The sequence below is a fragment of the Rhinoraja longicauda genome, chromosome 2 (genome assembly GCF_053455715.1).
Source record: "Rhinoraja longicauda isolate Sanriku21f chromosome 2, sRhiLon1.1, whole genome shotgun sequence".
Lineage (NCBI taxonomy): Eukaryota > Metazoa > Chordata > Chondrichthyes > Rajiformes > Arhynchobatidae > Rhinoraja > Rhinoraja longicauda.
In genome coordinates this window covers 65,016,292-65,043,974 of record NC_135954.1, presented here as the reverse complement: position 1 = coordinate 65,043,974, position 27,683 = coordinate 65,016,292, and the positions used below count along the sequence as shown (strand labels likewise).

At 39.2% G+C, this 27,683-nt stretch overlaps 1 protein-coding gene across 2 annotated transcripts; it reads left to right on the top strand.

Moving 5' to 3' along the window:
- The first annotated feature begins 1,365 nt into the window (after positions 1-1,365).
- nsun2 (NOP2/Sun RNA methyltransferase 2) lies at positions 1,366-26,162 on the top strand. Of its 2 annotated transcripts, none has more exons than XM_078420177.1 (19): positions 1,366-1,587; positions 2,000-2,157; positions 3,546-3,650; positions 3,731-3,836; positions 5,120-5,191; positions 6,221-6,305; positions 8,351-8,546; positions 9,725-9,799; positions 10,393-10,523; positions 10,918-10,991; positions 11,364-11,494; positions 12,236-12,332; positions 15,335-15,459; positions 15,969-16,061; positions 17,515-17,650; positions 19,554-19,634; positions 21,174-21,312; positions 22,425-22,464; positions 24,925-26,162. In XM_078420177.1, exons 1-19 carry the CDS (start codon positions 1,528-1,530, stop codon positions 25,397-25,399), a joined length of 2,379 nt encoding a protein of 792 aa, XP_078276303.1. In that variant the 5' UTR covers positions 1,366-1,527; the 3' UTR covers positions 25,400-26,162. The 2 variants fall into 2 exon arrangements, with proteins under 2 accessions (XP_078276303.1, XP_078276311.1); XM_078420185.1 differs by having other exon boundaries at positions 1,366-1,591.
- The last annotated feature ends 1,521 nt before the right edge of the window (positions 26,163-27,683 follow it).

The following is a 27,683-nucleotide window of genomic DNA, read 5'->3' as shown; positions in this document are numbered from 1 at the left end:
GCGGCCCTTCAATGGTTTGAGGGACGCTGCGACGACGTTGCTTTGGCAGTGCCCCGGAACAACACAAGTGAGCGAATGGGAGGGGGACGGCAAGCAAAAGAACCATTCACAGTAGAGCTATATGTTCAGCTTCCCCGTCCAAACTCAGGGACTGACAGAATGTTTATTGCTCTCGATAAGCTGCGAGGCATGTTGGCGCTTTTAATTGAGACACAAGGAACTGCAGATACTGGTTTACAAACAAAAAGACTCAGAGTGCTGGAGTAACTCAACTGGCCAGGCAGCATCTCGGGAGAACATAGATAGGTGACATTTCGGGTCGGGACTCTTCTTCAATGTGATAGGGAGGGAATTGGGGGGAGGGAGGGCAGAGGACGTGCAGGGCAGTCTGGCAGGTAATAGGTGTAAGATCACCTGGCAGGTAATAGGTGAAAGATCACCTGGCAGGTAATAGGTGTAACTGCAGATGCTAGTTTACGCCGAGACACAAACTGCTGGAGTAACTCATGGGAATGGGTGACGAATCGCGTCGAACCCCTTCATCAGACGGTAGACACAGGTAGAGGGGTGGGGGATGATTGGCAGATGTTTGTTCAAAGGCCAAAGAAGAAAAGACAAAATGTATGAGATAGGGATAGAAGAGTTGAAGATTGTGAAGCCAGAAAAAGGAAAATAGTTGGATGGGAGAAATGGATGCAAATCCAGGTGAGGCGCGGGGATTAGCAGGGGAGAAACCCACAAGTCTCTGGTATGTTAGAACACCTGGAGGAAATCCATGTGGTCACAATGAGAATGGAGTCAGGGGGTATGGGGAGAAGGCAGGAACGGGGTATTGATTGTGGATGATCAGCCATGATCACAATGAAGGGCCGAATGGCCTCCTCCTGCACCTATTGTCTACTGTCTATTGTCACTTATTCCAAAAAAATGAGTTTTACAAAATAGTCATCTTCGATCCTGACGAACTGTTGAAGAAGAAATAGAACGGCAAATTGCCGCAGAAAGTAAAGGTGTGGATATTGTGAAATATGAGAGGAACATTATTTTCCCAGACTTTGCTGAATATTGGGGGTGCTGTGCCGGCAGCTGTGTGCAGGAGGTCTCCGAGCATGCGCAATGCCGGCGGTAGAGCGCCGCCAGCTGTGTGCGGAGGTCTCCGAGCATGCGCAATGCCGGCGGTAGAGTGCCGGCAGATGGGTGATGCGGAGGTCTCGGAGCGTACGCAATGCCGGCTGTAGAGCGCCGGCAGCTGGTTGAGGCGACCTCGGAGCGTGCGCAATGCCGGCTGTAGAGTGCCGGCAGCTGGGTGAGGCGGTCTCGGAGCGTGCGCAATGCCGGCGGTAGAGTGCCGGAGTCTCGGAGCATGCGTGGTTGCGAGCGTCGGCCTTCCTCCCCCCAGCGGTTGCTCCACTCTGGTGCCGAGCTCTTCTCTGACTGTTGGTGAAGGCGATTCCGTCTCTTGTACTGAAGTTGCACCGGGCCAGCGGGATCAGCACGTTTCCTCGGTCCATTGCTCTGCTCCGCACGATGGGGAGAAGGAAGAACAGGCCCAGAAACCGGGAACACACGGACCACAAGCCCATAGCCGTAGGTATTGTATTAACCCAGTAGCCCGGCCCAACCCAGCCCGGCGCGGCGACCCTTGCTTCAATCCGCCCGGCCGGGACACGCTTGATCTGCCCCCAACAACTTTCATAACGGTTCCCTCTAAACCTCCAAGTAAATCGACCCGCAGACAATAATTGGAGATTACAGTGGCGTATTTTATAAACTAAATTGTTTGGACTCAAGGTGCGATTTGGCTGTCTGCTTTAATGCAAGAGCATGTGCTTTGCCTAAACCTTTGTGGTCGATGTATATTTTAATATATTGGTCATCTCTGGTGCCATGCAAAATATGTTTTACACCATGACTATGATATGGTAAAGATTGGAGCATTTACTTTGTAATTGAAAATAATTGCTATTTCCTTAAAGTTGGCGATTCTTTGATTCTGCAGGGTTGGGGAGCAGGCTACCAAGAAATTATTAAAGAAAATAAGCTATATGAAGAATATTACCAAGGACAAAAGATTGTTCCTGAGGGAGAATGGGATCAGTTTATGGCAATCATGCGGGAGCCATTGCCAGCCACTATTCGGATAACTGGATACAAGAGGTAACTGAATAGAAGATAAATCACCTGAATTTTGCAGTTGCATTAGCAGCAATGCTATTAGTAGACACTATTATTAAATTAGGCTGGATGTCAATACCTGCATCCTGTGCACACTACGTTAATAGAAAATCAATGTTTCTTTCTGTGCTGGCCTGCTCTGTCAAAAGCAAAATTACACATGCTCAAATTCTGTAATCAAAACACTGGGCGGCATAGAGGCGCAACTGGTGTAGCAACTGCCTCAAACGCCAGACCTGGGTTGTTCCTGACCTTGGGTGCTGTGGAGTTTACATGTCCAAGAACTAGTGTGAATAGGTGATTGATGGTCAGCCTGGACTCAGTGGACTGAAGGATGTGTTTCCATGTGTAGGAAAGAACTGCAGATGTTGGTTTAAACCAAAGATAGACACAAAAAGTTGAAGAAGGGTCTTGACCAAAAAAGTCACCTATTCCTTTTCTCCAGTTGCTGTCTGACCTGTTGAGTTACTCCAGCTTTTTGTGTCTATGACCTGTTTCCATGTGTCTAGGACCTGTATCTTTCAATTAACAAAATGCTAGAAGTATTCTGCAGATTAGGCAGTATTTGTAAGAGTGGGAAACAAAGTTAACATTTCATTGACTTGATTGCCTTCATTCCACATAACCTTCTGCAACAACATTTGCCCAGGGCATTCAGTGGAGAGTGTCATTTTAAATCCAAAGTCGAGTTAGTGACAAGAAACTCAGGTTAACGGTCAATCAGGAACGATGGATAGGCTAGTTATGTTTTTTTTTGTAATAGAGGAAAATTATTTGAAGTGTATAAAATTCAGACCAGATGAAGTAAATATGAATGGCATAAGGAACTGCAGATGCTGGAATCTTGAGCCAAAACACAGAGCGCTGGAATAACTCAGTGGGTCAGGCAGCATCTGTGGAGGGAATGGAAATGGATACTGTAGGTTATCCATTCCCTCCACAGGTGCCACCTGACCCACTGAGTTACATCAGCACTTTTTTGTTAGAGTGAATGTGAATGGCAAGTTTCTCTTTGACAAGGTGACAAAAGTCAGAGGGTGTGGATTAAATTCAATTGCTATCATGGTTAGAGGGGAGATGACGAGGATGTTTTCACCTAAAGGGACTGGAACGTTGTCTGAAAGAGTGATAGAGACAGAAAACCTCACCACCTTTCACAAGAATTTTAATGTTCAAATGAAGACCACTAACCTGTAAACTACGAACATAATGCTGGAAGGTATGGTTAAGCTGGGGCCATTTCATGAACAAGTATAGATGGGGTGGACTGTATTGACTGAGTGTCCTAAATTTTGTACGATTCTGAGGACAGTTAAAATCATGGACATTTTTGCAACTGTTTCAACATTTTTCTCTATTCCTCTTTAAAGTCACGCAGAGGAGATTTTGCATTGCCTCAAAAACAAATACTTCAAAGAACTGCAAGATTTAGAAGTGGAAGGGCAAAAGATTGAGGCTCCACAGCCCTTGAGCTGGTAAGAAATGTACAAAAATATCAGTGCCATTGAACTTGTCCACTTGAGCAAATTGATTAAAATGAAAATTTCTCATGCAGGTATCCCAGTGAATTGGCTTGGCATATGAACATTAGCAGGAAAATGCTGAGGAAGTCACCAGTCTTGGAGAAGTTCCATCAATTCCTTATTAGCGAGACTGAGTCTGTAAGTATTCAGGAATTATTCACTTCACTAAGATGAAGGGCAAGTGTACAAGAGAGTGAAATTTTCAACGATCCTGCAAAAGGTATTGGGGTTGGATTCCAAAATAACCCTCTTAAAAAGGTTGAAATTGAATACACCAACATCTTGCTTAGCTATGCACAATTAAGCACTGATTTGTTATATAAGAAAATAACTGCAGATGCTGGTACAATTCGAAGGTATTTATTCACAAAATGCTGGAGTAACTCAGCAGGTCAGGCAGCATCTCAGGAGAGAAGGAATGGATGACGTTTCGGGTCGAGACCCTTCTTCAGACTGATTTGTTATAGCACTCTTGATATTGTGAACTGAACAATCACTGGTATGTAACTCCTCTCCCATCCCTTCTCACCTATAATCGAGTGTAGAGTGAGCCATAAAGCAGCGTGCAGAGTTTGAGGACTGGGGTGAGAGATGCGGGAATCAGTGATGCAGCCTGGCTAGCAGTGAGTGCCAGGAACCGACAGCGGCTGGCTGCTCCATGTACTGACAAATCTCTTCGGTCCTGCATCTTGATGGAGATGACAGAAACTGCTGCTCTCTAGCATTCTATGTTTGGCTGCAGGGCTCTCTGGCCCAGAGATATTTTGATTGTAACACGCTCAACAATGATGAGCTCACCGTTTATTATTACTAGTTTTATTATTTTGGAAGTGCTAGTCGAAGGTGGAGCCCTTACCAGACGCATCTAGAATGATTGAGCAACTGGGGCAATATGCAATGGCTGCCTCCGAGCGATGATGTTGGGATTGGCTGGGAAGTATAGTGTGGCTCCACATAACTAAGATGTGTGGTTGAGGCTGGCACTCTTACTGGCAGAATTAATGGCCATTGTGGTGGACTGACAGTACTTGCCCTATGTGTTGCCAGAAGACATGGGAGAGCTGTTACAGTGCCAATTGTGTGGACCTGTGTTCCTTCTCATTTCTGGGAATATACCCTGAGTGATAAGTGAAGTAAGTGTATACATGTGAAGGGAAAATTGCAGTATTATGGAAAGGAACACTGACATGTGAAACACATTGTGCAAATTTTACAAAGAACTGGTATTGCTTTCCTCTGTGATTTTTATAACATTGCAACATTAAATATGCATGGAGTGAAGTTAAAAATGTCGATATCCTTTCCAAATTAACTTAATACCGTATAACCTTGATAATGTACCTCTTGTCTTTTTAGTTAGTTGAGTGGATCTTAGATTGTAAAATGTTTTCATTAAGATAATTGTTGCCTTCTTTCTCCAGGGAAATATCAGTCGGCAGGAAGCTGTCAGTATGATCCCTCCTTTGCTGCTCGATATCAAATCTCATCATAAGGTACGAAGGATGGAATCTCTCGGCTCAGAAAGGAACCCTTTGGCCCACCTGTCTGTGCCGACCATCACATGCTTGTAGACAATACAATTTTTTCCTTTTAAATTCCAATCAGCTACCATTCCCTGGCCAAGAATCTCCCATAGCCAATTAACCCAATAACCATAACATCTTTGAAAAACAGGAGAACATCCAAATACCCTTTCAATAGAGAGCTAGATAGAGCTCTTAAGGATAGCGGAGTCAGGGGGTATGGGGAGAAAGCAGGAACGGGGTACTGATTGAGAATGATCAGCCATGATCGCATTGAATGGTGGTGTTGGCTCGAAGGGCCGAATGGCCTACTCCTGCACCTATTGTCTATTGTCTACCCAAATCAGTCTCACAGCTTTGGAGCCAAGATGCAGCAGTGCTAACCGCAGTGACAATGTACTGCTTTTTTTGCTGTTCTGGAACACCTTTATACAGTATAGAACATAGACCAATACAGCACAGGAACAGGCTCCACTGCCCACAATGTCCGTGCTGAACATGGTGCCAAGATCAACCCTTATCTGTGAAGCTATGACACCTATGGCCTTTTCCACGTGCTCTGTTCAGTTTGATCAAATAGCAATCTTATTCTAGTTTGGTCCAATTTTAATTTAAGAAGAGTGGTCAGCATTGAGAAAATTTGCTCCAAATGTATTGCTGTTAAGTTGCATTTACCTTGGTTCGTAACAATGTTCCTGGTTATGTAAGAATATGTAGCAATGTGCAAAACATCGCTCTTGCATGATATAGTTGCTAACTGGATATTTGCTCCAAATCTGTTCTGAAATTATTGACACGATTCTACAGGTCCGATTTCTCAAAGTGATAATAGTAAAACTTCCCCAGGATACGTCAAGAAAAAATGTTCTCTGTTCTACAAAATATTTATTTAAAAATGTAAATTGTTGCATTGTTTTTGTGCATACCTGTGTATTTGTGTACACATTAGCTGAATTATTTTGTAAATTCATTCTCGTGACACATATTTGTTCTTGTTAGATTCTTGATATGTGTGCAGCACCTGGATCAAAGACTGCTCAGCTGATTGAGATGTTGCATTCTGACATGAGTGTTGCTTTCCCAGGTAATAATTTTATGATGGCTGTTGGTTCAAATTTCACAGAAGTAGGAAAAATCTAATCCTAAGCAATAAACAAACCGGTGGAGCTCAGCAGGCCAGCCATCATCTGTGGAGGCTGTCTGACAGGATGAGTTCCTCCAGGTTTGTTTATCTTTGCTCCAGATTACAGCATCTGCAATCTTTTATGTTCCTATTTTGAGTTCTAGATTAACATGAAAAGGCAAATTTTCACAGCCGCTTGCATTCCAAAATTTAAGTTTAATTTTAGTGTTTGTGCTGTAGCTTATAACACACATTGATTTTATATTTCAAAAATTGCATTAAAGTTGTCATTTTTAAAATGGTTACAGTACAAAGCCCAGCGACAAAAGGACAGTCAAATATAAAATGTTTTTTGTTCATGAATTAGAGTAAAATCACTGGAGTTTAGAAGGATGAGAGGGGATTTATAGAGACATATAAAATTATAAAAGGACTGGACAAGCTAGATGCAGGAAAAATGTTCTCAATGTTGGGGGAGTCCAGAACCAGGGGCCACAGTCTAAGAATAAAGGGGAGGCCATTTAAAACTGAGGCGAGAAGAAACTTTCACCCAGAGAGTTGTGAATTTGTGGAATTCTCTGCCACAGAAAGCAGTGGAGGCCAATTCAGTGGATGAATTTAAAAGAGAGTTAGATAGAGCTCTAGGGGCTAGTGGAATCAAGGGATATGGGGAGAAGACAGTCACAGGTTACAGATTGTACCTCCTGCACCTATTTTCTATGTTTCTACGGTCCTGGCGCAGGTTTCAGCTGGGGGATTGGTTTCAACCACTTATGCCTAGCTGCTTGCAGCATGTGAACTGTCGCAGGAGGAGACAACCTGTTGTTCTCACAGAACTGCTTTGATACCCAGTACGGTATTTATTCACAAAATGCTGGAGTAACTCGGCAGGTCAGGCAGCATCTCAGGAGGCCTCCAGCATTTTGTGCTCCTGAGATGCTGCCTGACCTGCTGAGTTACTCCAGCATTTTGTGAATAAATACCTTCGATTTGTACCAGCATCTGCAGTTATTTTCTTACTCTTGATACCCAGTAAGGCCCAGTGCTCAGGTTCATCAGCTGTCAATGTTACTAAGTGTGTGGACACCGTTTACATTCACAAACATTTAGAAACATTAGGAATCTGTTAATAAAACTTTGTGTTTTAAAAATTGATTTTTATTGATTGGCCATAAAGAACTACTGAAAATACTTTCACACTGAAAATCATAATTTTAAAAAACTCCTCGGTGGGGGCGCTGGGGAGCAAATTGGAAAATAACGCCACTTTCTCATGGCAGCCACTTTGTCCATTTTGAACAAGGATTGTCATACTTGGGCAGTTTTTGCCTGATGGAGGCTTTCTATCCTGACATATGGGAAGCCTGTGTAAGCCTATTGGACGACATGAGGTGTCCACTGGAACCGCTTCAACAGTGGCAAGGTGCACTTAGCACAGTTGGAAGGCATGAGTTGCGGGTGGGCTCCTGGGAAACTCCTGCCAGAATGGGTTCATAAGATCTGCCACAATGAATTTTCAATGAACATTGTTTGCTGTATTTCACATATAATGTAAATTGCTTTAGTGAAGCAATTGTTGATGACTGGTGGAAATATTAGCAGGCCCTTGCGTTTCCAGAATAATTATCCCTTCCTAATGCTACTATTAATAAAATTAGTGATCTTGCTGTCAGAATATTTCCGATATTGCTATTTTATTGTGCCTGGGAATGTAAACGGGGGAAGCATAAAGTTAAAAATTCATGCTGAATCTTGCCTGACAATTTTCAGGTGTAATACTTTCAATAGTTTCTAAGCACCCCATTTTTGGTATTGCATTGCGTTGAATGCTTTGGAATCTGACACTGGAATAATGTTGTTGGGAATGTTTAAAGGTTGGAATAATCAATGGAGCTAGAATCTGAAAATATAAATCTTGAACAGTTTATTCAATATTTGCTAACTTGTAATTGTTCAATCTTGGCAAGTATGGGAAGCTTCTGCTATTGTTTCCTTTTTGTTTTTAGAGGGTTTTGTAATTGCAAATGATGTGGATAACAAGCGCTGTTACCTGCTGGTTCATCAATCAAAGCGATTGCATAGCCCTTGTATTATGGTAGTTAATCACGACGCATCAAACATCCCAAGGTTGCATCTGGTAGATGCTGAAGGCCAGCGAAACATTCTCTTCTATGACCGCATTTTGTGTGATGTCCCATGCAGGTACTTTTATATGGTTTGAATACTATTAATCTTTTAGTCTTCCTGTCTGAGAATGATACTTTCAGTGCAGCTAAATATCTATTCTAGTGCATGTCATGTAAAAAAACTTCCTGTAATGATTTATTTCTCTCAGAACCTCATCTCTGCGTATGCTAATTACTTCTCTTTTATGAGATGGAAGAAATGTGTTAAAGTAGATTTTGGCTACTATACCTTGCACTTTTTATAATGTTTCAAAATTGGACATGAGTCCTTATAAAAGCATGCTTGCTTTGGATGGTGGAGTTTGAAAGTGAAATTCCAACTGAGGCAATGATGCCAAATAATTAGTTATTTATGAATGTTAAAGGCCATCAGTGGATTGTTCGTAGGTAATGGAGAGAGGTGAATAAAGGCAAAAACTCGCCCTCTAAATATTGTACCAGATATTGACTTTACTGTGGTGCTGAACAGAGTTTTCATTTCCCATTAAATTATATCTCTCTCATCCTGAAGAAAGTAAAGCAGTCCAGGTAGATAAAGTAGTTGACAAATTACGCAAGCTGCTTTCCTTAATTGGACAAAGCACAGAATATAGGAGGAGGGAGGATTTGCTTGAGTTGTATATTGTGTTTTAGGCTGCACTTGCAGTTGGGTTTAGTTTTGGACACCATATTACAATAAAGTTATTTCGCTGAATTGGATATGCATCAGTTTTCTTTGGAACAGAGGAAGCTGGGGTCTGCGTAATCGAAGTCTAAAATCATGTACTGCTAGAGCAAATAGGAAAACGTCCCTATTTCTTTTAGTTGAAGATCAAAACTTGGGGCTGAACTAACTAGTAATTGTGAGAAGGGGGGGTGAGTTTTTTTCCACATCTGAAACACTGCTGGAAAGAGTGGGAGAAATCAAGAACCCTCAGCACATTTAAAAAGTGCAAAGATTTAGAACAATGAACTTCAAGGTTGTGGCCCCAGTATTGGAAAGTGCAATAGGCTGGGTAGAATTTATTCCTTCTGGCATTGAAATAATGGGCCAAATGGCCTCTTTAACCTTGTATGATTTTTTCAATTTGTATATTTTGGTAGAACTTGCTCACTTGAGTGGAATTCAAATAATAGTTTTAAATTTGGGTTTCTGCACTTGTGTGTCTGTTAACAGTTCCTTCTGAATTTTGAGAATACTCTTAATGATTACAGTGGAGATGCAACCTTAAGAAAGAATATTGATGTGTGGAGAAAGTGGACAACTAGCAACAGTCTACAGCTGCATGGGTAAGGCAGCTGCCTGTGAGGAGCAGCTTGATTCATCTACATTTATTTCTAAAATAGTTGGGCTCTTCAATCCAATACATTAGCACCAACGACAATTGTACAAAGTTCTCTGAGGATGCAGTTATCTGTTTTAAATATGTCACATCATATTTTGGTCTTTGGAAGATCATTCTGTGCTTTCAGCTGATCTCATGTACTCTCCTTACAAACGTATGGTTAAATGAAGATAGCTTTTTTACCCATAGTATATGCTGTTGTAAATTAGACTAAATAGGACTCACTAAAAACAACGGTTGCTTCGCACAAAACAGTTTTCTTCCCTGGATTATGTAAAATAACACACTTGGATTTTATAACAGCAAGCTGGCTTTCAGACGTGTAAGTTATAAAAATCATTTATAACCAATTGACAGATTCACCAGCAACACTAACTACATTAGGGAAGCTTTTATCTTTTCAAAAAGTCGTAATTCTGCTTGGATTTTGTTTCATGCTTTATGTATTGATCCTTAATTTTTGTATGCTTCAATCGGGTTAATGGGTAATTCGTGAAGCAAAATTTTTAACAGCTTTTTTTTAACTTGCTGTCCAAGTTTACAGCAGAGAATTGTAATCCGTGGTGTGGAACAGTTGACAGTTGGAGGAAGGATGGTCTATTCTACCTGTTCTCTGAATCCTATTGAAAATGAAGCTGTGATAGCAGCTATTCTTGAAAAGAGTGAAGGTGAGCTTTTCCACTGTTTATTGGATTTCATAGTACAGTTGTGAAATGTAAAGTTGTGGACTGGTCTTGTCAGCTAAAATTCTGTATTCGAGCTCAACTTTAAAATTGGTGCAATTTATCTGAAAAGAATACTTGCATGTAGAAAAATATTATAACTCCACAAATTTAAGTTTTCCTTATTCAGTTCTTAGGATCTAGAACCGGTAATTAAACATATTGCATTATTAATGGCTTGAGATGAGGGAAGAGAGCTTACGTGTTAATTTTTTTTCAGGTTTTGTTGGGAATATCCATCATTGACCTCTGATAACTGTGTTTATAAAAAACAAAAAATGCATGCTTAATGATGTTTATTTAATTTGAGAGATCAGATGACAAGTGTTATTTGTTACAGGGACTCTGGAGTTGGTTGATGTTTCATCTGAATTGCTAGGATTGAAACGAATGCCTGGTTTAACAACATGGAAGGTAATTCTACAGAGCTGAGAATCTTTCTTTCCCTATTCAAGATGTGTTAAAGCAATATGGCATTTTTATGTAAGCTGTGAAAACGTTGTGGTCATTAATTAAAGCTGGGTTCAGTGAATATTGGAAGGCAATGTCTTCTAAACTTGCCACTGATGAGAAGGCTTACATTTGAGCTCCATTCTTGACTGATTGGTACTTGCTTATTCTTAATGTTCTTTCACCGTGTTGGCAATGGGGTATTGGGAGAGAATGGGTGGCGGGGTACGTGTAAATGAGGAGCATGGAGGCTTTGTTTTTGTTTTATTTTATACTGGTTCACACATTGAGAGTTGTTTCTTCGATTGTATGATCATAAAATCTATTTGCTGTCAGGTAATGACAAGAGAAGGTCATTGGTATGCTGAGTGGTCAGACGTGCCAGAGAACAAACACACCCAGATCCGCCCTACAATGTTCCCAATCAAAGACCCTCAAAAGCTCAAAATAATGAATCTGGAACGATGGTTAGTTGTGGCCAGTTCTTATAATACTACAAGTACAATTTATACAATATTTAAACATGCATGTAAAATTATAACTAATTGAAATTATAATATCTCCTAAGTAGGATGTAATTCATGTATTTATTTATTTATTTGAGCTTGAAACTAACCCTGGCCATGTCCATGATTAGCAAAAGCTTCAATCACATTACAAAAATTAACAAGGGGTTTTCATCCACCTTGTCATTGCTTTAAAGTGAATATGATGTAACAGTGCATTAATTTAAAATAAGACTAATTTAAAATACGGCACTATATGGAATCATCAATTTTTAAATACTTTTGAATCACGTACCTAAAGCTGTTAACTGTTCATGCCATTTGCTAATTTCTGTTAAGTTAAAAATCACATGTATATAAATTAAAACATTACCCTGGTCTTGAGTTTGCCAAAAATGTAATTTCAATATTAACATTTTGCTGTAAATGCTTGAATTAGATTTTGGCATGCATTGCCATGTTGAAGAAAACTGAAATTGGACAAGTGAGTGAATGTTTTTGTCAGACAGAATATCTAAAACTCCATGGTTCTTTTCTACTTGATTGGCATTTTGATTGCGTGAAGATCATATGAAGTTTTTGTTTGTATGTTTAAGTATTAGCAAGAACTTTGAAAAGTTTTGCATAATCATTGGCTTACATTAAATAAATCGTGGAGCCAGATTCAAATTTCACTTATCCAATAATTCAATTTTCTGGTAGCATTAGGATTCTACCTCATCATCAGAATACTGGAGGCTTCTTTGTAGCTGTTCTGGAGAAAAGGGCGCCAATGCCATGGAACAAGAGGGAACCAAAGGTAACTGTTATCTCTTAGTTAATCTTGGAGGCCATTTACATTTTTTTTTAATAACTCTAGTCCAGCTTATACTGATCCACTAAAATGTCCTTTGCTTACCATTGCTGGACAAAATGTTTTGCAGTAAATTATAGTTACGATTTTCCAATGTTCCCAATTAGAGGAAACTTTCAATCAATCAATGTTACTTGTTAGACAAGCAAATGGGAAGTTTGGAGTTGGTAGAAAGTTCAAGAGAAGTGACAGTGAGGTAGTTTATCATCACAATGTTTGTGGAAATTGACACTACTTTTCGATGATGGTAGCTTGGGACAGCATATCATTGGATGATAGGAACCAAAAATTGATCTTTAGAAACATCCCCTGTAATGTTATTGCTGATGATCAACTGGCCGCAGCTGGTTAGAATGGAGTTGAATCTGATGAGTATGTTCCCATTCACCGACAAGATTGAGAAGTGTTGGAATAGAACGTTTTGTGCAATGTTTGAGATGTTATATGCAGGTTGAGAAGTACGAAGTGGGATTCATTACTTGTGTCACAATATTTGCTCTTGGTATGATGCAGTTGTTGGAATTGCAAAGAAGGGTGGAATTTGGATTGGAGCGATTCATACAAGTGGTTCTTAATAATGTGGGTGCTGATCTGAGGACATGAAGAGGAAGAAGAAAACATTTGTGGTTTGATGATGGCTGACAGGGTAGAAGTTCTACATTTTGGTTTTGAAAAGTACAGTGGTGACTGCACTTTGAAGCAGATGGGAAGCAATACCTGAGGCCAGAGAACCTTTTGCAAAATCTGCTGACATGAAAAGCAGCCAGGTGGTCAGTAAATTAGTGGGAATAAGGTTGAGAGAGTAGAAAGTGGGTTGAAAACAAAATGAGTGTCAAATAGGCAAGAGGATAATTGGAAAAAAAAACAAAGTTGCAGGATTAATATTGCAGTTTGAGGTTGAGTGGGTAATAAACATATATTTTTTAATTGTCCAGTATGCCAGGGCCAGGAAAGGAAGTGACATGAATTCATTATTAGTGACAGCAATCCAAGAGCTCCTCATACATGTAATTGGGAATGGAGATAGAGTAGATTGATATTTTAAAATAAGTAGGGAACTCAGCAATTCCAGATAATCCTGAAATGGCAGTTTGGGAAGATTGGACCAGAGATGAGTTGTGCATTGAAGCCCAATGAGAGATGACTGAGTAGAGGAGCATGTTGTCTGATATATTATGAGAGTGATGATGAGGCTCGCGAGGCATGATGACAGCCAGAGTGAGAGCGAACAATCCTTCAATAAACTCTACTGCAAAAGCTTGAAATTTTGGTCGCAAACAAAGGCCACGAGAGATTTTTGAAAGTAGAAGTTTATATCAATTAGAGTGATTGAGTCATACAGCATGGAAACGAGCCATTCAGCCCAACTAGTCCAGGCCGACCAAGATGCCTCATCTAAGCTAGTCCCATTTGGCTCGTATCCCTCTAAACCTTTCCTATCCATGTACTTGTCCACGTGTCTATTAAATGCTGTTATTATTATACCAGCCTCAACCTTCTCCTCCGGAGCTCATTCCATGAACCCACCACCCTCTGAGTGAAAAAGTTGCCTTTCAGGTTCCTGTTAAATCTTATCTCGGTAAAAGACTGTGCATTTCCCCCTATCAATTTCCCTCATCATTTTTGTACATCTCTAAGAGCACCTCTTAGTCCCATGCACTACAGAAACTGGCCCAACTCGTCCATGTCAACCAAGATGCCCCATCTAAGCTATTCCCATTTGCCTACATTTGGCCCATATCCATGTACTTGTTGAAATTTATTTTGAATGCTGTTATAGTATTTGCTTCAACTACTTCCTGTGGTTTGCTCGTTCCATCTCCCCACCACCCTGAGTGATAAAGTTGCCCCTCAGGATTGTATTAAATCTTGTACCTCACACCTTAAACATCTTGTTTTTGATTCCCCTCACGGTTTCATAGATATCTTTAAGATCAACCCTCGGCCTTGTGCTCCAAAAAATATAGTTCAAGTGTGCACAATATCTTCCTAGAGCTCAGGCCCTCAAGTTCTGGCAACATCCTCGTAATCTTTCTCTACACTATTTCTAGTTTAATGACATCCATCCTATAGCAGGCTGGCCACAACTGAACACAATACTCCAAATGCAATCATAGCAGCTTCTTGAACAACTGTAACATAACATCCCAACTTCAATACTCAATACCCTGATTGGTGATGATCAATAAACCAAAAACCTTATTTACTACCTCTCTACCTGTGATGCCACCTCACACTTGTCTGCATTCAACTCCATTAGCCATTCTTCCACCCACTTGCTCAGCTGATTAAGATCCTACTGTATATTTTGATAACGATCTTCACTGACTATGCTACTACCTACTTTGGTGTCATCTGCAAATTTACTAATCTCTACTTACTAATCTCTACTAACTAATCTACCAACTTGCACATTGGCATCTAAATCATTGATATAAATCACAAACAGCAATGGGCCCTGTACCAATCCCTGAGGTACGCCATTAGTCACAGACTTCCAGTCTGAAAAACAACATTCCAATACTGTCTGCTGCTTCCTTTCATGAAGCCAATTCTGTATTGAGGCAGCTAGGTCTCCCTGGATGCCATGCCATCAAACCTTCCTGGGTAGCCTACCATGCAGAACCTTATCATAGGTCTTGAAAATTCCATAGACAACATCTACGGCCTTGCCCTCATCAACTTCTTGGTTACTACAAAGTTTTTGAGGGGTTTTTAATGATCACATTCAAAAATAAATAGGATTGGTATGTGGAAAGAGGTGGAATATATTAGGAAATGTTGCTTGTGATGAATTCCTCAGGCATTTTGGAGGAAAGAAGAGTGACTCAAGCAATCTACATGCTTATCTAAGAGGGTAGAAGCTGGAGAAACTAGGCGTGCATGGGTGTTGAGCATCATTCAAAATTTTATCCCAAACAGTTTAACATGTTTTTGTTTTTATTCAGTTACGACAAAAAGTAGAAATGGTTAATCCTTCAGCTGAAGGTGCTGATGAAAAATCTGCAGCAGTGGATAAAACTGAAATAACTGATGGTGAAGTATCATTGGACAATAAAGAGAGTCTTTTTTGGTAAGTTAGATACTGGCGCATGGAATTAATCAAGCATTTTGTTTCAGTGTCTATTTTGTATGTTTCAATATTGATTAGAAACATCGCACAGTATCTGGAACCTTTTAAGCACTGGGAAACATTTGTACTGACGTTGAATGATGTGATATTGTGCACTTTCAATCTGAGCTAACTCGTCAACTTTACATCGGACAGAGACAAATCGTAGAAACTTTTACGGTGTTAATAAAAGTTAGGGTGAAATTCTTTAGCTGCTTCTTTGTAGTGGCTTGTTTAAGAATATTTTTCAGGTAATGCATCCATGTTTGCGTTTATAACTTCTCATTTTCAAATATTTTTAACTCCATATGCTATTTGAGTCTGCAGCCATTTTAAATTTAATTTATTTAAAAGGATTGAAAAATGAATCTTTGTTCACGGTCAAAGGAATAAACTGGGAGATAAAACTGCAGATTTTTAATAAATATCTCAGTATAATGCCTGTGTATTTTTTTACTTTTTTACTTTAGTCCACCACCATCAAAGAAAATGAAATTGTTTGGGTTCAAAGAAGATCCGTTTGTCTTCCTGAATGAAGATGATCCAATATTTCTCCCAATACAGTAAGAATCTTTTGAAAACTGTAGTCCTGTTTTACTGAAAAGAATGGGCCAGTGATTAAATTATTTTGTTTAGAGTCACATTGCATTTTATTTGTCCATCTAATTCACTTTCAACTGGTATAGTTCAAAATAAATTGATGTTTTGGTGAAAGGTCATCAAATTGAAAAGTTAACTCTGTTTCTAACATATAACATATATAACATATAACAACTACAGCATGGAAACAGGCCTGTCCGGCCCTACCAGTCCACGCCGACCATTCTCCCTGACCTAGTCTCATCTACCTGCACTCAGACCATAACCCTCCAATCCCCTCCTATCCATATACCTATCCAATTTACTCTTAAATAATAAAATCGAGCCAGCCTCCACCACTTCCACCGGAAGTCCATCCCATACAGCCACAACCCTCTGAGTAAAGAAATTCCCCCTCATGTTACCCCTAAACCTTTGTCCCTCAATTCTGAAGCTATGTCCCCTTGTTGGAATCTTCCCCACTCTCAAAGGGAAAAGCCTACCCACGTCAACTCTGTCCGTCCCTCTCAAAATTTAAAAAACCTCTATCAAGTCCCCCCTCAACCTTCTACGCTCCAAAGAATAAAGACCCAACCTGTTCAACCTCTCTCTGTAGCCTAAGTGCTGAAACCCAGGCAACATTCTAGTAAATCTCCTCTGTACCCTCTCCATTTTGTCGACATCCTTCCTATAATTTGGCGACCAGAACTGCACACCATACTCCAGATTCGGCCTCACCAATGCCCTGTACAATTTCAACATTACATCCCAACTTCTATACTCGATGCTCTGATTTATAAAGGCAAGCATACCAAACGCCTTCTTCACCACCCTATCCACATGAGATTCCACCTTCTCTCTCCACAGTTGCCACCTGGCCTGCCTATTTCCAATATTTTTTGTTTTGCTTTGTATTTCCACCATTCTCGGTATTTTACTTTTGAAATGTCATCAGCATTTAATGTGATCCATAATGCATTGGACTACTGGGGGGAAGAAATTAGGCCCAAACCTAACACCTGTTGAATCTACTTCACAGCTCACTTAGATCATTCCCAATCTAGTTATCAACCCATTTTCTCGCCTTTGCTTCATTTGGCTTGACCACAGACATGCATCAATCTTTTGGGGAGATGAGGAGGGGAGGCACTGAAGAGAGAGTTCCAAATTCCTTTGATTCATCTTGGGGAGAAATCACATTTTGACTTTGGACAGCTTTTCGATTTCTATATATACTGTCAAAGGTCCTTCTGAAGTGAATATAATCAGCAGACTAGGCATAGCTGACTAAACATACTGAGATATAATTGTCTATTTCAATTTTGCATGAAGTGATTTGAGTGAGCCATGGATAGGTTTGTTTTATGTACTGGTGCCCTGATGGACTATTTTAAGAAAAATATAAACATATATTTGTCAAAATGTGATTTTTAACAGGAATTTTTATCAAATGGATCCGTCATTTCCAAAGAAGAATGTCTTCACAAGGACACATGAAGGGAAGAAGCGTAATCTGTATATGGTTTCCAAGGAATTGAGGAATGTGCTTCATTATAACAGTGAACGAATGAAGGTTTGTTTGCAAATTTTCCAGTTTACTTTAAAATTCAGCTTGCATTGCACTGGTAGCCTTTGGAAGATTGAATACTTTAGTTTGCCATGGCACATTTCTGTTTTTAGTGTCTTCATTTGTCTGGTGTGTCTGATGTTCGACTAGAATTATTTTAAGACTTAAAACAAAATAAATTGCTGAAATCGATCAGCAAGTCAGATGGCATCTGTGGAAAGAAAGATGGAGTTAATTTTCCAGAGCAAGCTGCCTGATTGTTGTTTCAGATTTCCAGCACCTCCAGATTCTAATTCAGTTATTAATTTAAAGCCCATTTTAGATGTAATAAATTATAAATGTAAGCCTAAAAATATTAAATTAAATCTTGCAAATTTACAGTTTAAAAAGGGCCATTTGGTTCCTGAAACCCTTACTGTCTGGAAACACTTGCAGTCTAATCCACCCCTCCGACTTTTAACATATAGCATTAAAGTGCTCATTAAATCTTCCTTGCTGCCTGACAGAGTTCCAAGTCTCCACCTCCATCTAGAATAAAACTAAATTCTCCTTGTGCATTCTAATTCTTCTGTTAACTGCCTTAAATCTATGGCCTCTGCCATTGACCTCTCTTTGAATAAATAAAAATAATTTTCCTTCATTTCAATTTTATGCATCTTAATTAAATCTCACAACCTCATTTTAAAAAAAAATGTAACTGTAACTAACACATTTCTCCTCTGACTAAAATGCAAACACACTTCTTAAAGTTTAACTTCTGTGCCCTTTATTCTATGCCTCAGCCAACAAAGCACAATATCTCTGTGTACCTGGTTAACCACTCTAGAGTCATAGAGTGATGCAGTGTGGAAATAGGCCCAACTTGCCCATACCGGCCAACATGTCTCAGCTACACTGGTCCCATCTGCCCACATTTGATCCATATCCCTCCAAACATGTTCTATTTATGTACTTGTCTAACTGTTTCTTAAATGTTGGGATAGTGCCTGCCTCAACTATCTCCTCTGGCAGCTTGTTCCGTACACCCACCACCCTTTGTGTGAAAAAGTTACCCCTCAGATTCCTATTAAATCTTTTAACCTTCACCTTAAACCTATGTTCTCTGGTCCTCGATTCACCTACTGGGAAAGAGACTCTGTGCATCTACCCGATCTATTCCTCTCATGATTTTATACACCTCAATAAGATCACTCCTCATCCTCCAAGGAATAGAGTCCCAGCCTTGTCAACCTCTCCCTATAGCTCAGAGTCCCTAGCCCTGCTGACATTCTTGTAAATCTCTGTACCCTTTCCAGCTTGACAACATATTTCCGACACCATCTTTCCTACAACATGGTGCCCAGAACCCACAAGACCCTGTGTTTGTTGGCCTTTTTGCCTTCTGGGGTGTGTAGATGTGCGCTCCCTCTGCTTCACTACCTCAGTACTTATGCTTGGGTGTATTTGCTTTTTCTGCCAATCAATTTTTCAAATGGAATTCCATTAGTTCCTTGCTGGAGTTTGCAGCTTTTCTCCTCAGCATTCTGTCTGCTCCTCCCCACTTGTATCGACAGTAGATTAAAGGGGAGTTGAGAATTTATTTCCTCTGAGTTATGCACGCCTGGAACTTGTTGGTTGAAAGTAAATGCAGACAGCCCTCAACACATTTTAATGTGTTTATAAAATGTAAAACTAGTAAAGGGAAAGATTGACAAGCATAATTGAAGCATATTCGTTGTTTGGACTTTATGGCTAATACATGAGTAAAACTATTCCTGATGAGTTGTTTTCTCATAAGTTTTCTTTGGCATCTAAAAGTTGAAAATTCAAACAACTTTCTGTTTTCCCCACATAGTATCTACATGCGTGCGTTTGCATTTTTAAGTGAGCATTCAATTTTTAATGTTGAGCATGCTGTGATTTTTGCTAGGTGATCAACACTGGAATTAAAGTTTTGAGTCGCAATAATGATGGGGAGGAGTTTGGCTGTGCCTTCAGATTGGCACAAGAGGTATTGTTAATTTGTCATGTTTTAACATTTCTGTGATAATATTGCTATTTTAGAGATTTTTTAAAGCTGTGAATGACAACTTTAACATTGAAATATTTAGCTTGTCGTGTATTATCAATACAGGTTGGGTTTTAAATTATGATTTTAAACTTTTCTAAAATCTTAACAGAATAAAAAATTTGACGTGTACTCGTGTACAATTTCAACTTCTCTGTAACCAATCTTTGCAATACCTGTAAATGGTGTTATGATTGTGGTTTTAATTGCCTAGAACATTACATTAATTGCTTCATTGGTATACCCATAGGTCTACCATTTATCCTTCTCCCTAAATTCATTCAATATGTACTTTATGGAAATAAAAGAATGACTTAGGATCTTTGGCAAAGTAACAATTGCATGACGAGAATTGTCTTTTGGTCTTGATACTTCAAGTTTACAATCTATAAGAAATTACAATGCTTGTTGAATTTAAATTAGCGATAGTGATAATAATGTTAGATGTAATGATTTCCATGTAACCATGTAAATTTTCAAATAATGCTGTAGAATCTTCTAAATTAACCAAATAATTTTCAAAGTTAATTGTGCCTCAAAGCAAAACTCGGCCGTATTTTCTGTGGTGTCTGATTCAATCCTATAATGCTACTTGGATTCTAGCCAAGGTTTGCATTTGTGGATCTATTTTGTACTGTGAACATAAACGTGATGGGACATGGGCAGAGATTGCTCAATTTCTGGCAAGGAAAGTTCCTGCATAAGGACGATTCGAACTGATGATCAGAGTTTCAAGGAAACCATGCCAGAGAGTCATCAATCAGTATTAAGCTTTAGGAAGGCTATGAGCTCCAATTTGAATGCATTTAAACATTGACCCTATCACCTTCATTTTATGTTGTTACATGTTTGAATTGCACTATTGAGAATGTTATGTTACTAAGTGCCTCTGACTTGCAAGTTACTGACAAATTGACAATTGATGTAACAAGTTCAGTTTTGCCTGCAGTTTAGCTGGTCAGATAGAGGATGTTAGTTCCACTTAATTTTCAGCACAATGGCATCACATGACCAAAACTAACAATGAGATTGCAACTGTCCAATTTGTAGCTTGAAGTTTTATTTCAGCTTTGTTGCTCCTGAAGCTGATAGTTCAGTCTCATATGCACTTGTATGTTTTTTTCCATCCTGTTTGTTTTAATCATTTGTAGGTGGACTTTGGAAAACTACTTTTTATAATGTCATGTAGGAAAATAACTGCAGATGCTGGTACAAATCGAAGGTATCACAAAATGCTGGAGTAACTCAGCAGGTCAGGCAGCATCTAGGAGAGAGGGAATGGGTGACGTTTCGGGTCGAGATGTCATAATGTCAATTTATAATGTCATTGTCTGCATTCTGAAGCATTCAATTCTGTTGCCATCTGCAACCTGCCTTGTGTAGCTCTGACTTCTATTGTTCAGAGTGTTGTATGATACAAAGGAAAATCTGTATAAATAAATCTAGAGTAAGAAGAGCTAAACATGACTTTTGTTTCTTCAGGGTATTTACACTATAAATCCATACATTAATGGAAGAATCATTAAGATCTCAGTTGAAGATGTTATGGTATTGTTGACACAAGAAAATCCATTCATCGGTAAACTTACAAGTGATCCCCAAAAGCAGGCCAAGAAGCTGAGTATGTTATTTTGGCAACTTCTCTTTAAGTGAGAGGGCATTTATTTAAGATTATAAATAATTGTTCTGGTCACATATGGAAGAAATAAGTGAATGGGTATGGTTTTGCTGCTGTTTGCATTTTTGTTTTTGCATTACTCGCATGTTATAGGCAATGATTAGCTAAAATGTGACATGGGCCACTGCTTGCATCTTACAGAATATACAGTCAGTTGCAAGCTGACTGTTCACTCTTGTTCTACAAAACTATTTCAAATGTATCCCTATGCAGTTCCCTTGGCAGGAAGCTGCTGACAGAAGCTGGAATGTATCTTGGTGATGAGGCTCCCCAAGTCAACTATGCCGTCTGGGAAATGGAAGAAGAGAAAGCACAAACACTGTCTTCAACAACCCTCCATGGTCTTGAGCTTGCCTGTTGCCAGGATCTCTGAATGTTTCTCACATTCGCTATTTGTTATAAATTAACTCAATGTCAATTTTCTATCTTTAAACGTTCAAAGAAATATGGAAGCATTTGAGTAGCCATTTAAAAAAAATCTAAAACGTTACCATTTAACTACAAGTGCCTAACAACTGTTCTCCATTGATTTCAATGGACAAGAAATCCATCCGAGATTGTTAAATCCAATCCAAGATTGTTAAAATGAATTTGTTACATTAAATGGTGGTGAATCGCAGTCAAGCACCATGTATCAGTGTTTCTCTGCAAAATCAGACCCAATGTATGTAAAATTTAGATGCTTATTGAGGAGAAAATGTCAAGTGTTCACTCACAATGAGGGAGCTTACATGCTGCTAATTTCTTTGAATAGAATAAAAATGTATGCAGTAAGGGAAGCCAATGTGCTAGTGAATTATTGACATAGAATCCAAGACATGCTGATGGAAATTTAGCACGTTTGCAGAATGCTGCTGCTTTTATCTTCTGTCTCTCACCAGTTTATTACATTTTATATCACTGGTTTTATTGTAGCAATGCAATTCAATGCATTAAGATTCGACACAATGTTTATTGATGCTAAATATCAAAAAGAAAATGTAACCTAATGGAATTAATACGTGCCAGTAAATATACAGATAATCATGTAACTATTTCTTTGTTTTATAAAACAGGTATGGGAAGCATTGTGCTGAAATATGACCCCGATCCTTTGTAAGTTTCTTTTCTTATTGGAACTAAATTATATGTCTTTTGATATGTTCAAATTCTCCTCTTTTACTGTTGTTGAGGTAGGATCTGTGTACATCTGCAACATGTCAAGTTAAGTTTATTATCATATGGCACCTAGACTCATTGAAACACAAAACAAATTCTACATAAATTAAGCAAGTTCTAAAAGAAGCCTGACAGTACAACAAAAGGCATCAGTCCAAAAAGATAATTAGAAAACAAACAAGTCCATGGTAGTGCAAGAGGTGGGTTGTGGTGTTCCACTGTAGTCTTTCCTGAATCTGGTGATATAGAATGGATGGCATTCGGACCTCCTATCCAGTGGTAGCAGTGAGAAGTAGACATGCCTGGATGGAGGGGATCCTTGATGGTAGGTGCCACTCCTTGAGGCAGTGCCTCATAGATGCTTTCAGTAGAAGGGAGGCTGTCCACCAGTCTCTGCAGCGTATGGCATCACTGTGTTGGGCTTGCCATACTAGGCCATGATGCAACCAATCGGGATACTTTCTACATTACATTACAGTATTTGGAGGCATACTAAATCTCTGTAATCTTCCAAGAAAGTAGAGAAGCTGGGAAAAGCTTTTCACTGTACCTTAATAAACTAAACTCCTTTTTCATGATTACTTCTATGTGTTGGGTCCTGGGCACGTCAATGGAGATGTAAATGCCCAGGAATTTGAACTTTCTCCACCACCAACCCACCAATGCACATGGTCTCCTGACTTCCCTTTCTGAAGTTAGTGATTAATTCCTTGGTCTTGGTGACATTGAGTGAGAAGTTATGTTGTGACACTATTCAACCAGATGTTCTATCTCCATCACCACCAGTGATTCAGCCAACTACAGTGGGTTGTTGGCAAATTTACAGATGCCATTTGAGGTGTGCTGAGCCACACAATTGTGGGTGCAAAGAATGCAAAGCATGGTCCTAAGCACAGGGCCTGGTTGGTCAGTGAGGGGATATTATTACCAATCAGTATTGATTGAGGTATACTGATGAGTATGTTAAGGATCCAGTTGCAAAGGGAGTTTCAGAGGCAGAGGCCGTGGAGCACAGTGGTGGGTTTGGAGGGGATGATTGTGTAGAACGCCAAGCTATAGTCTATGAACAGCAGCTTGGCGTCTATTCCTGTTATTCAGGTGGTGCAAAGCAGAGCCAGTGGCTTGGCACAGTCATAGTACTATGATCAGAATGACAGGTGTTATTCATTGGAAGACAAATGGTGACAGTTGGATTTTTAAAAATGATTGTCACATTTCCTTATTTTGTTCATTTGCAACTTGAAATTCACAACCTGCAAGAGAGGAATTTGAAGTAGTAATCTCTGCTTTGCTGGTTCAGAATGTTAATCAGCCTGCCATAAATACTGGATGAATTGAGAATGTAAATTGGCACACTCCGCTCCTGTATTCCCATCCTTCTGTGAAATATTGGCAGGTTGCATCAATAACCCTGTGTGCTACCCATCTCCCCCCCCCCCCCCCAATTAAAAAAAAACCCCATAATTGCTGAGATCTTTGACAGTCTCAATGAATGTGTGGTGCAAATCTCTGATGTTCTTGCTGGTTTCTTCGTCCTGTCTTCCCCTTCCCCACATCCATATGATACAGATTACAATTAATCCAAAATGACACAGTTCATGCGTTTACCTGCACCAGTGCCTCATTTTGTCCTTGCTCAGATTATAACCCTACCAGATCTATTTCCAATTTATTACCTGACTTTAACTGCTTGTTTACTGTGTGTCCTACTATAGTTATTTACCCTGTGTGTATAACCTCCAGACAGTTGATGCTTGTCATTAAGCTTATTCCTTGTTCCATCCCTTGGAAAATTTCTCTACCTTCTAACCTGCTTTGATATATTTCCATAACATGATTTGCTTTGACTATTAGCTATTATTTTTAAATTCTTCCTTCCTCATTCACCTTTATGTGAAACACTGATTTTTATTTTCTCTCTCTGCTGTGTTCACATGTATTTAGCATGGGGGCTTATCTCTAACTTTTGGCAAAACTGCAGATCAAATCTGCAATGATATATGTGGAAGGCTTAGACTTTGTTCAATCACTCTGTTCAAGTTATTTGAAGCAATGTTAACTTCTATCATAAAAATAAACATTGGGTCAAAAGTGTTTGGCAAAAACTTATTCCTCTTCCAATGAACCATTCAGGACCTAAAGACTTATTCCCTCCCCCACACCCTCCCTTTTCCTGCTCTTACTTCAGTATTTTGGAACCTGTGTACTGGCCTTTTAATTTCAACTGTCCCATTATTAGAAATGGTGAGAAAATCCCTTTATAGATATAATAACTAATATGGGGTAATTCCCTCCATTACCTTCTGCGCAACCTCACCACGTGGAAAATACAACTTGTCCTTTAGACCGACTAATTACTTTTCCCTTTTGATATTTTCTCAACAATTCTGTCTGCAGAAACACGGAAGGTCCAGAGTGCCCGATTGTATTGTGCGGCTGGAGAGGAAAGAACTCGATCCGTGCTTTTGTCGCCAGGAATGAACGTTTCCATTACCTACGAATGTTGGGAGTGGAGGTCTTCCGAGATGGGAAAAAGGGTGAAGGATCTAAAAAACTGGTTGTAAATTCTGAGAAAAATGTGGAACCGATGGAAGAAGGCATATTGAATGTACAGGGAGAAACTGAAAATTTGAAACAAGATACTGAAGGCTCACAAGAATCTGATAAATATGATGAGATCTTGGGTGTGGAAGAACCTGAACAAAAAGAAGTAGAGCATGTACAGATAGAAATTAGTAATTCACAAGTAATGCAAGCATCAGAATGTACTGATCCATTTTCAAAAATTGAGAAAACTGGAAATGCTACTGTGACATGTCCTGATGAAGAAAGACCTGAGGTCGAGTCAAAGCAAGTGATAAATGTGGACTGATGTAGATTGCAGGACAAGAAAGCTAGCTGCCAAATTGTTTAAAGAATATATAATTTACATGCAATCCACACTTTAGTATTTGAATGTCCTCACATCTTTAATTACTGGATATAAAAGCTTAAAAAATTGGTTACACTTATTCAAGAACTCTAAATCGACCTCCTGACATAAATATCATAATTTCTGTTGTTCCGTTTGCCAGAAATTTCCTTCATGGGAAAAGGATGAAGCAAATGTGTTCACGGGGAAAAAGAGCTGTTTCGTGTTCAAGGTGATATCATTTGGCGGGTGGGGGGGGGGGGGGGAAACGAATGAATGAATTTCAACTTCATGTCTTTCCAAGTAGTTTAACAACCCATTCTCATGAAAGCAATACTTTTAAAATTAAGTTTTGTGATGTGTTTGGTGTCATTTTTATTATTACCTAGATGATGTGGCAATTTTGTTAAGTGTTCTGTGAATCCCATTGTTACACGTTATTTTACATTTTTGATGGTTGAATTGATAAATATGAATTGCTAAATTTATTTTAGTGTCCTCAAGTTTTTGGATAATTATTCCCATGACTGTTTGGATGGTTATATGGATGGAACAGATTGCCTAAATTTTATTTTCTCGCAGTTGATTCCCCAAGTGATGAAGATGATAATTTCTCCCTTTAATTCAAAAGTTTTTATTCTGCAAAATATTTACTAAGGGAACAGTTCTGTATTTTTCTTAAAAATGGTTACATATGTCAAGACGGTTGATTTTCAGTTAAGATGCCATATTTTGTCTGTTAAATAATAAAATATGATAAATTTTCATTGTCTGGGTGTTGGCTTGTTCTATTTGATTTTGTTCACTAATGGTTCCTGGTGACTATCCACAAATTGACACTTGCTGAGATACCAACCTTACAGGTGCGTAACAATATAGATCTTGGAATCTGTAATCCAATCTTCTGAAGTTTGTTCACCTAGTGCACTGAAGACTGCTTGGTTGTTACTGCATTAGTGTTGAATTACTGTCATATGTTGAAAGACTGGAGCGACTAGGTTTGTATACACTGGAATTTAGAAGGATGAGAGGGGATCTTATCGAAACGTATAAGATTATTAAGGGGTTGGACATGTTAGAGGCAGGAAACATGTTCCCAATGTTGGGGGAGTCCAGAACCAGGGGCCACAGTTTAAGAATAAGGGGTAGGCCATTTAGAACAGAGATGAGGAAAAACTTTTTTAGTCAGAGAGTTGTGAATCTGTGGAATTCTCTGCCTCAGAGGGCAGTGGAGGCCAATTCTCTGAATACATTCAAGAGAGAGCTAGATAGAGCTCTTAAGGATAGCGGAGTCAGGGGGTATGGGGAGAAAGCAGGAACGGGGTACTGATTGAGAATGATCAGCCATGATCACATTGAATGGCGGTGCTGGCTCGAAGGGCCAAATGGCCTACTCCTGCACCTATTGTCTATTGAATTGGAATATGTTCTTTGTTTACATTTTAGTCAAAATACTTCAAATATAGGGTGCTGAGTATGGGCACTAAAAGATTTACCTTCATTGCAGGATACCCTTCAAGATGGATAAGGATGTTGTAAAGTTTGATTTGAGTGGGTGCAAAACTACACTTTGGGATTTTTGTAGAATGTGATTTGGGATCAAAATTAACATTGACATTTTATTTATTTATTAAAGGAATTAATAAAAAGGTTAATTAGAAAAAGGTCAAGCTAATTTTGTCAAATATTCCTATGATTTGGGCAACCACACAATGTTACAGAAGGGTTGCAGATTTAAATACTGGATAAAGGTGAAGATGAAAACAATGTTTTTAATTTTATAGTGAACATGTTGCTATTCAGTTCGTTTTTCAGTCTGCAGCTATATAAAGAGGAGCCCATCAACCTATAATCTAATTTCCCTTTGTTGTTTAGCTCTTCCCCTCCATTAATCTGTTCTGTGATGGAACCATTGAGGAGAAGAGAAGGAGGTGGCAAATAAGTTTCAAGGTGAATGACAGAAGGAGAGGAAAATTAAATGAATATTGTTTATCAGTGCATCTGTTTACCTGATTAAAAAATATATATAAAGCCAAAATAGATATTTGGAGAAATGTCTTAAGATTTTCTCTCACATTTGTGTCCCAGCTATTTTGTTTTTACAAATTTGTAAAGCAAAGCAAGTTATTTGATTTTTCTCATGGTTACCTTTAAAGCAATATACCATATGTCGCTGGCGTGTGGCTATTCGGGGCTACCATGGACATATTTTGAGCACATTAATGGTATCCACACCACAAACTGC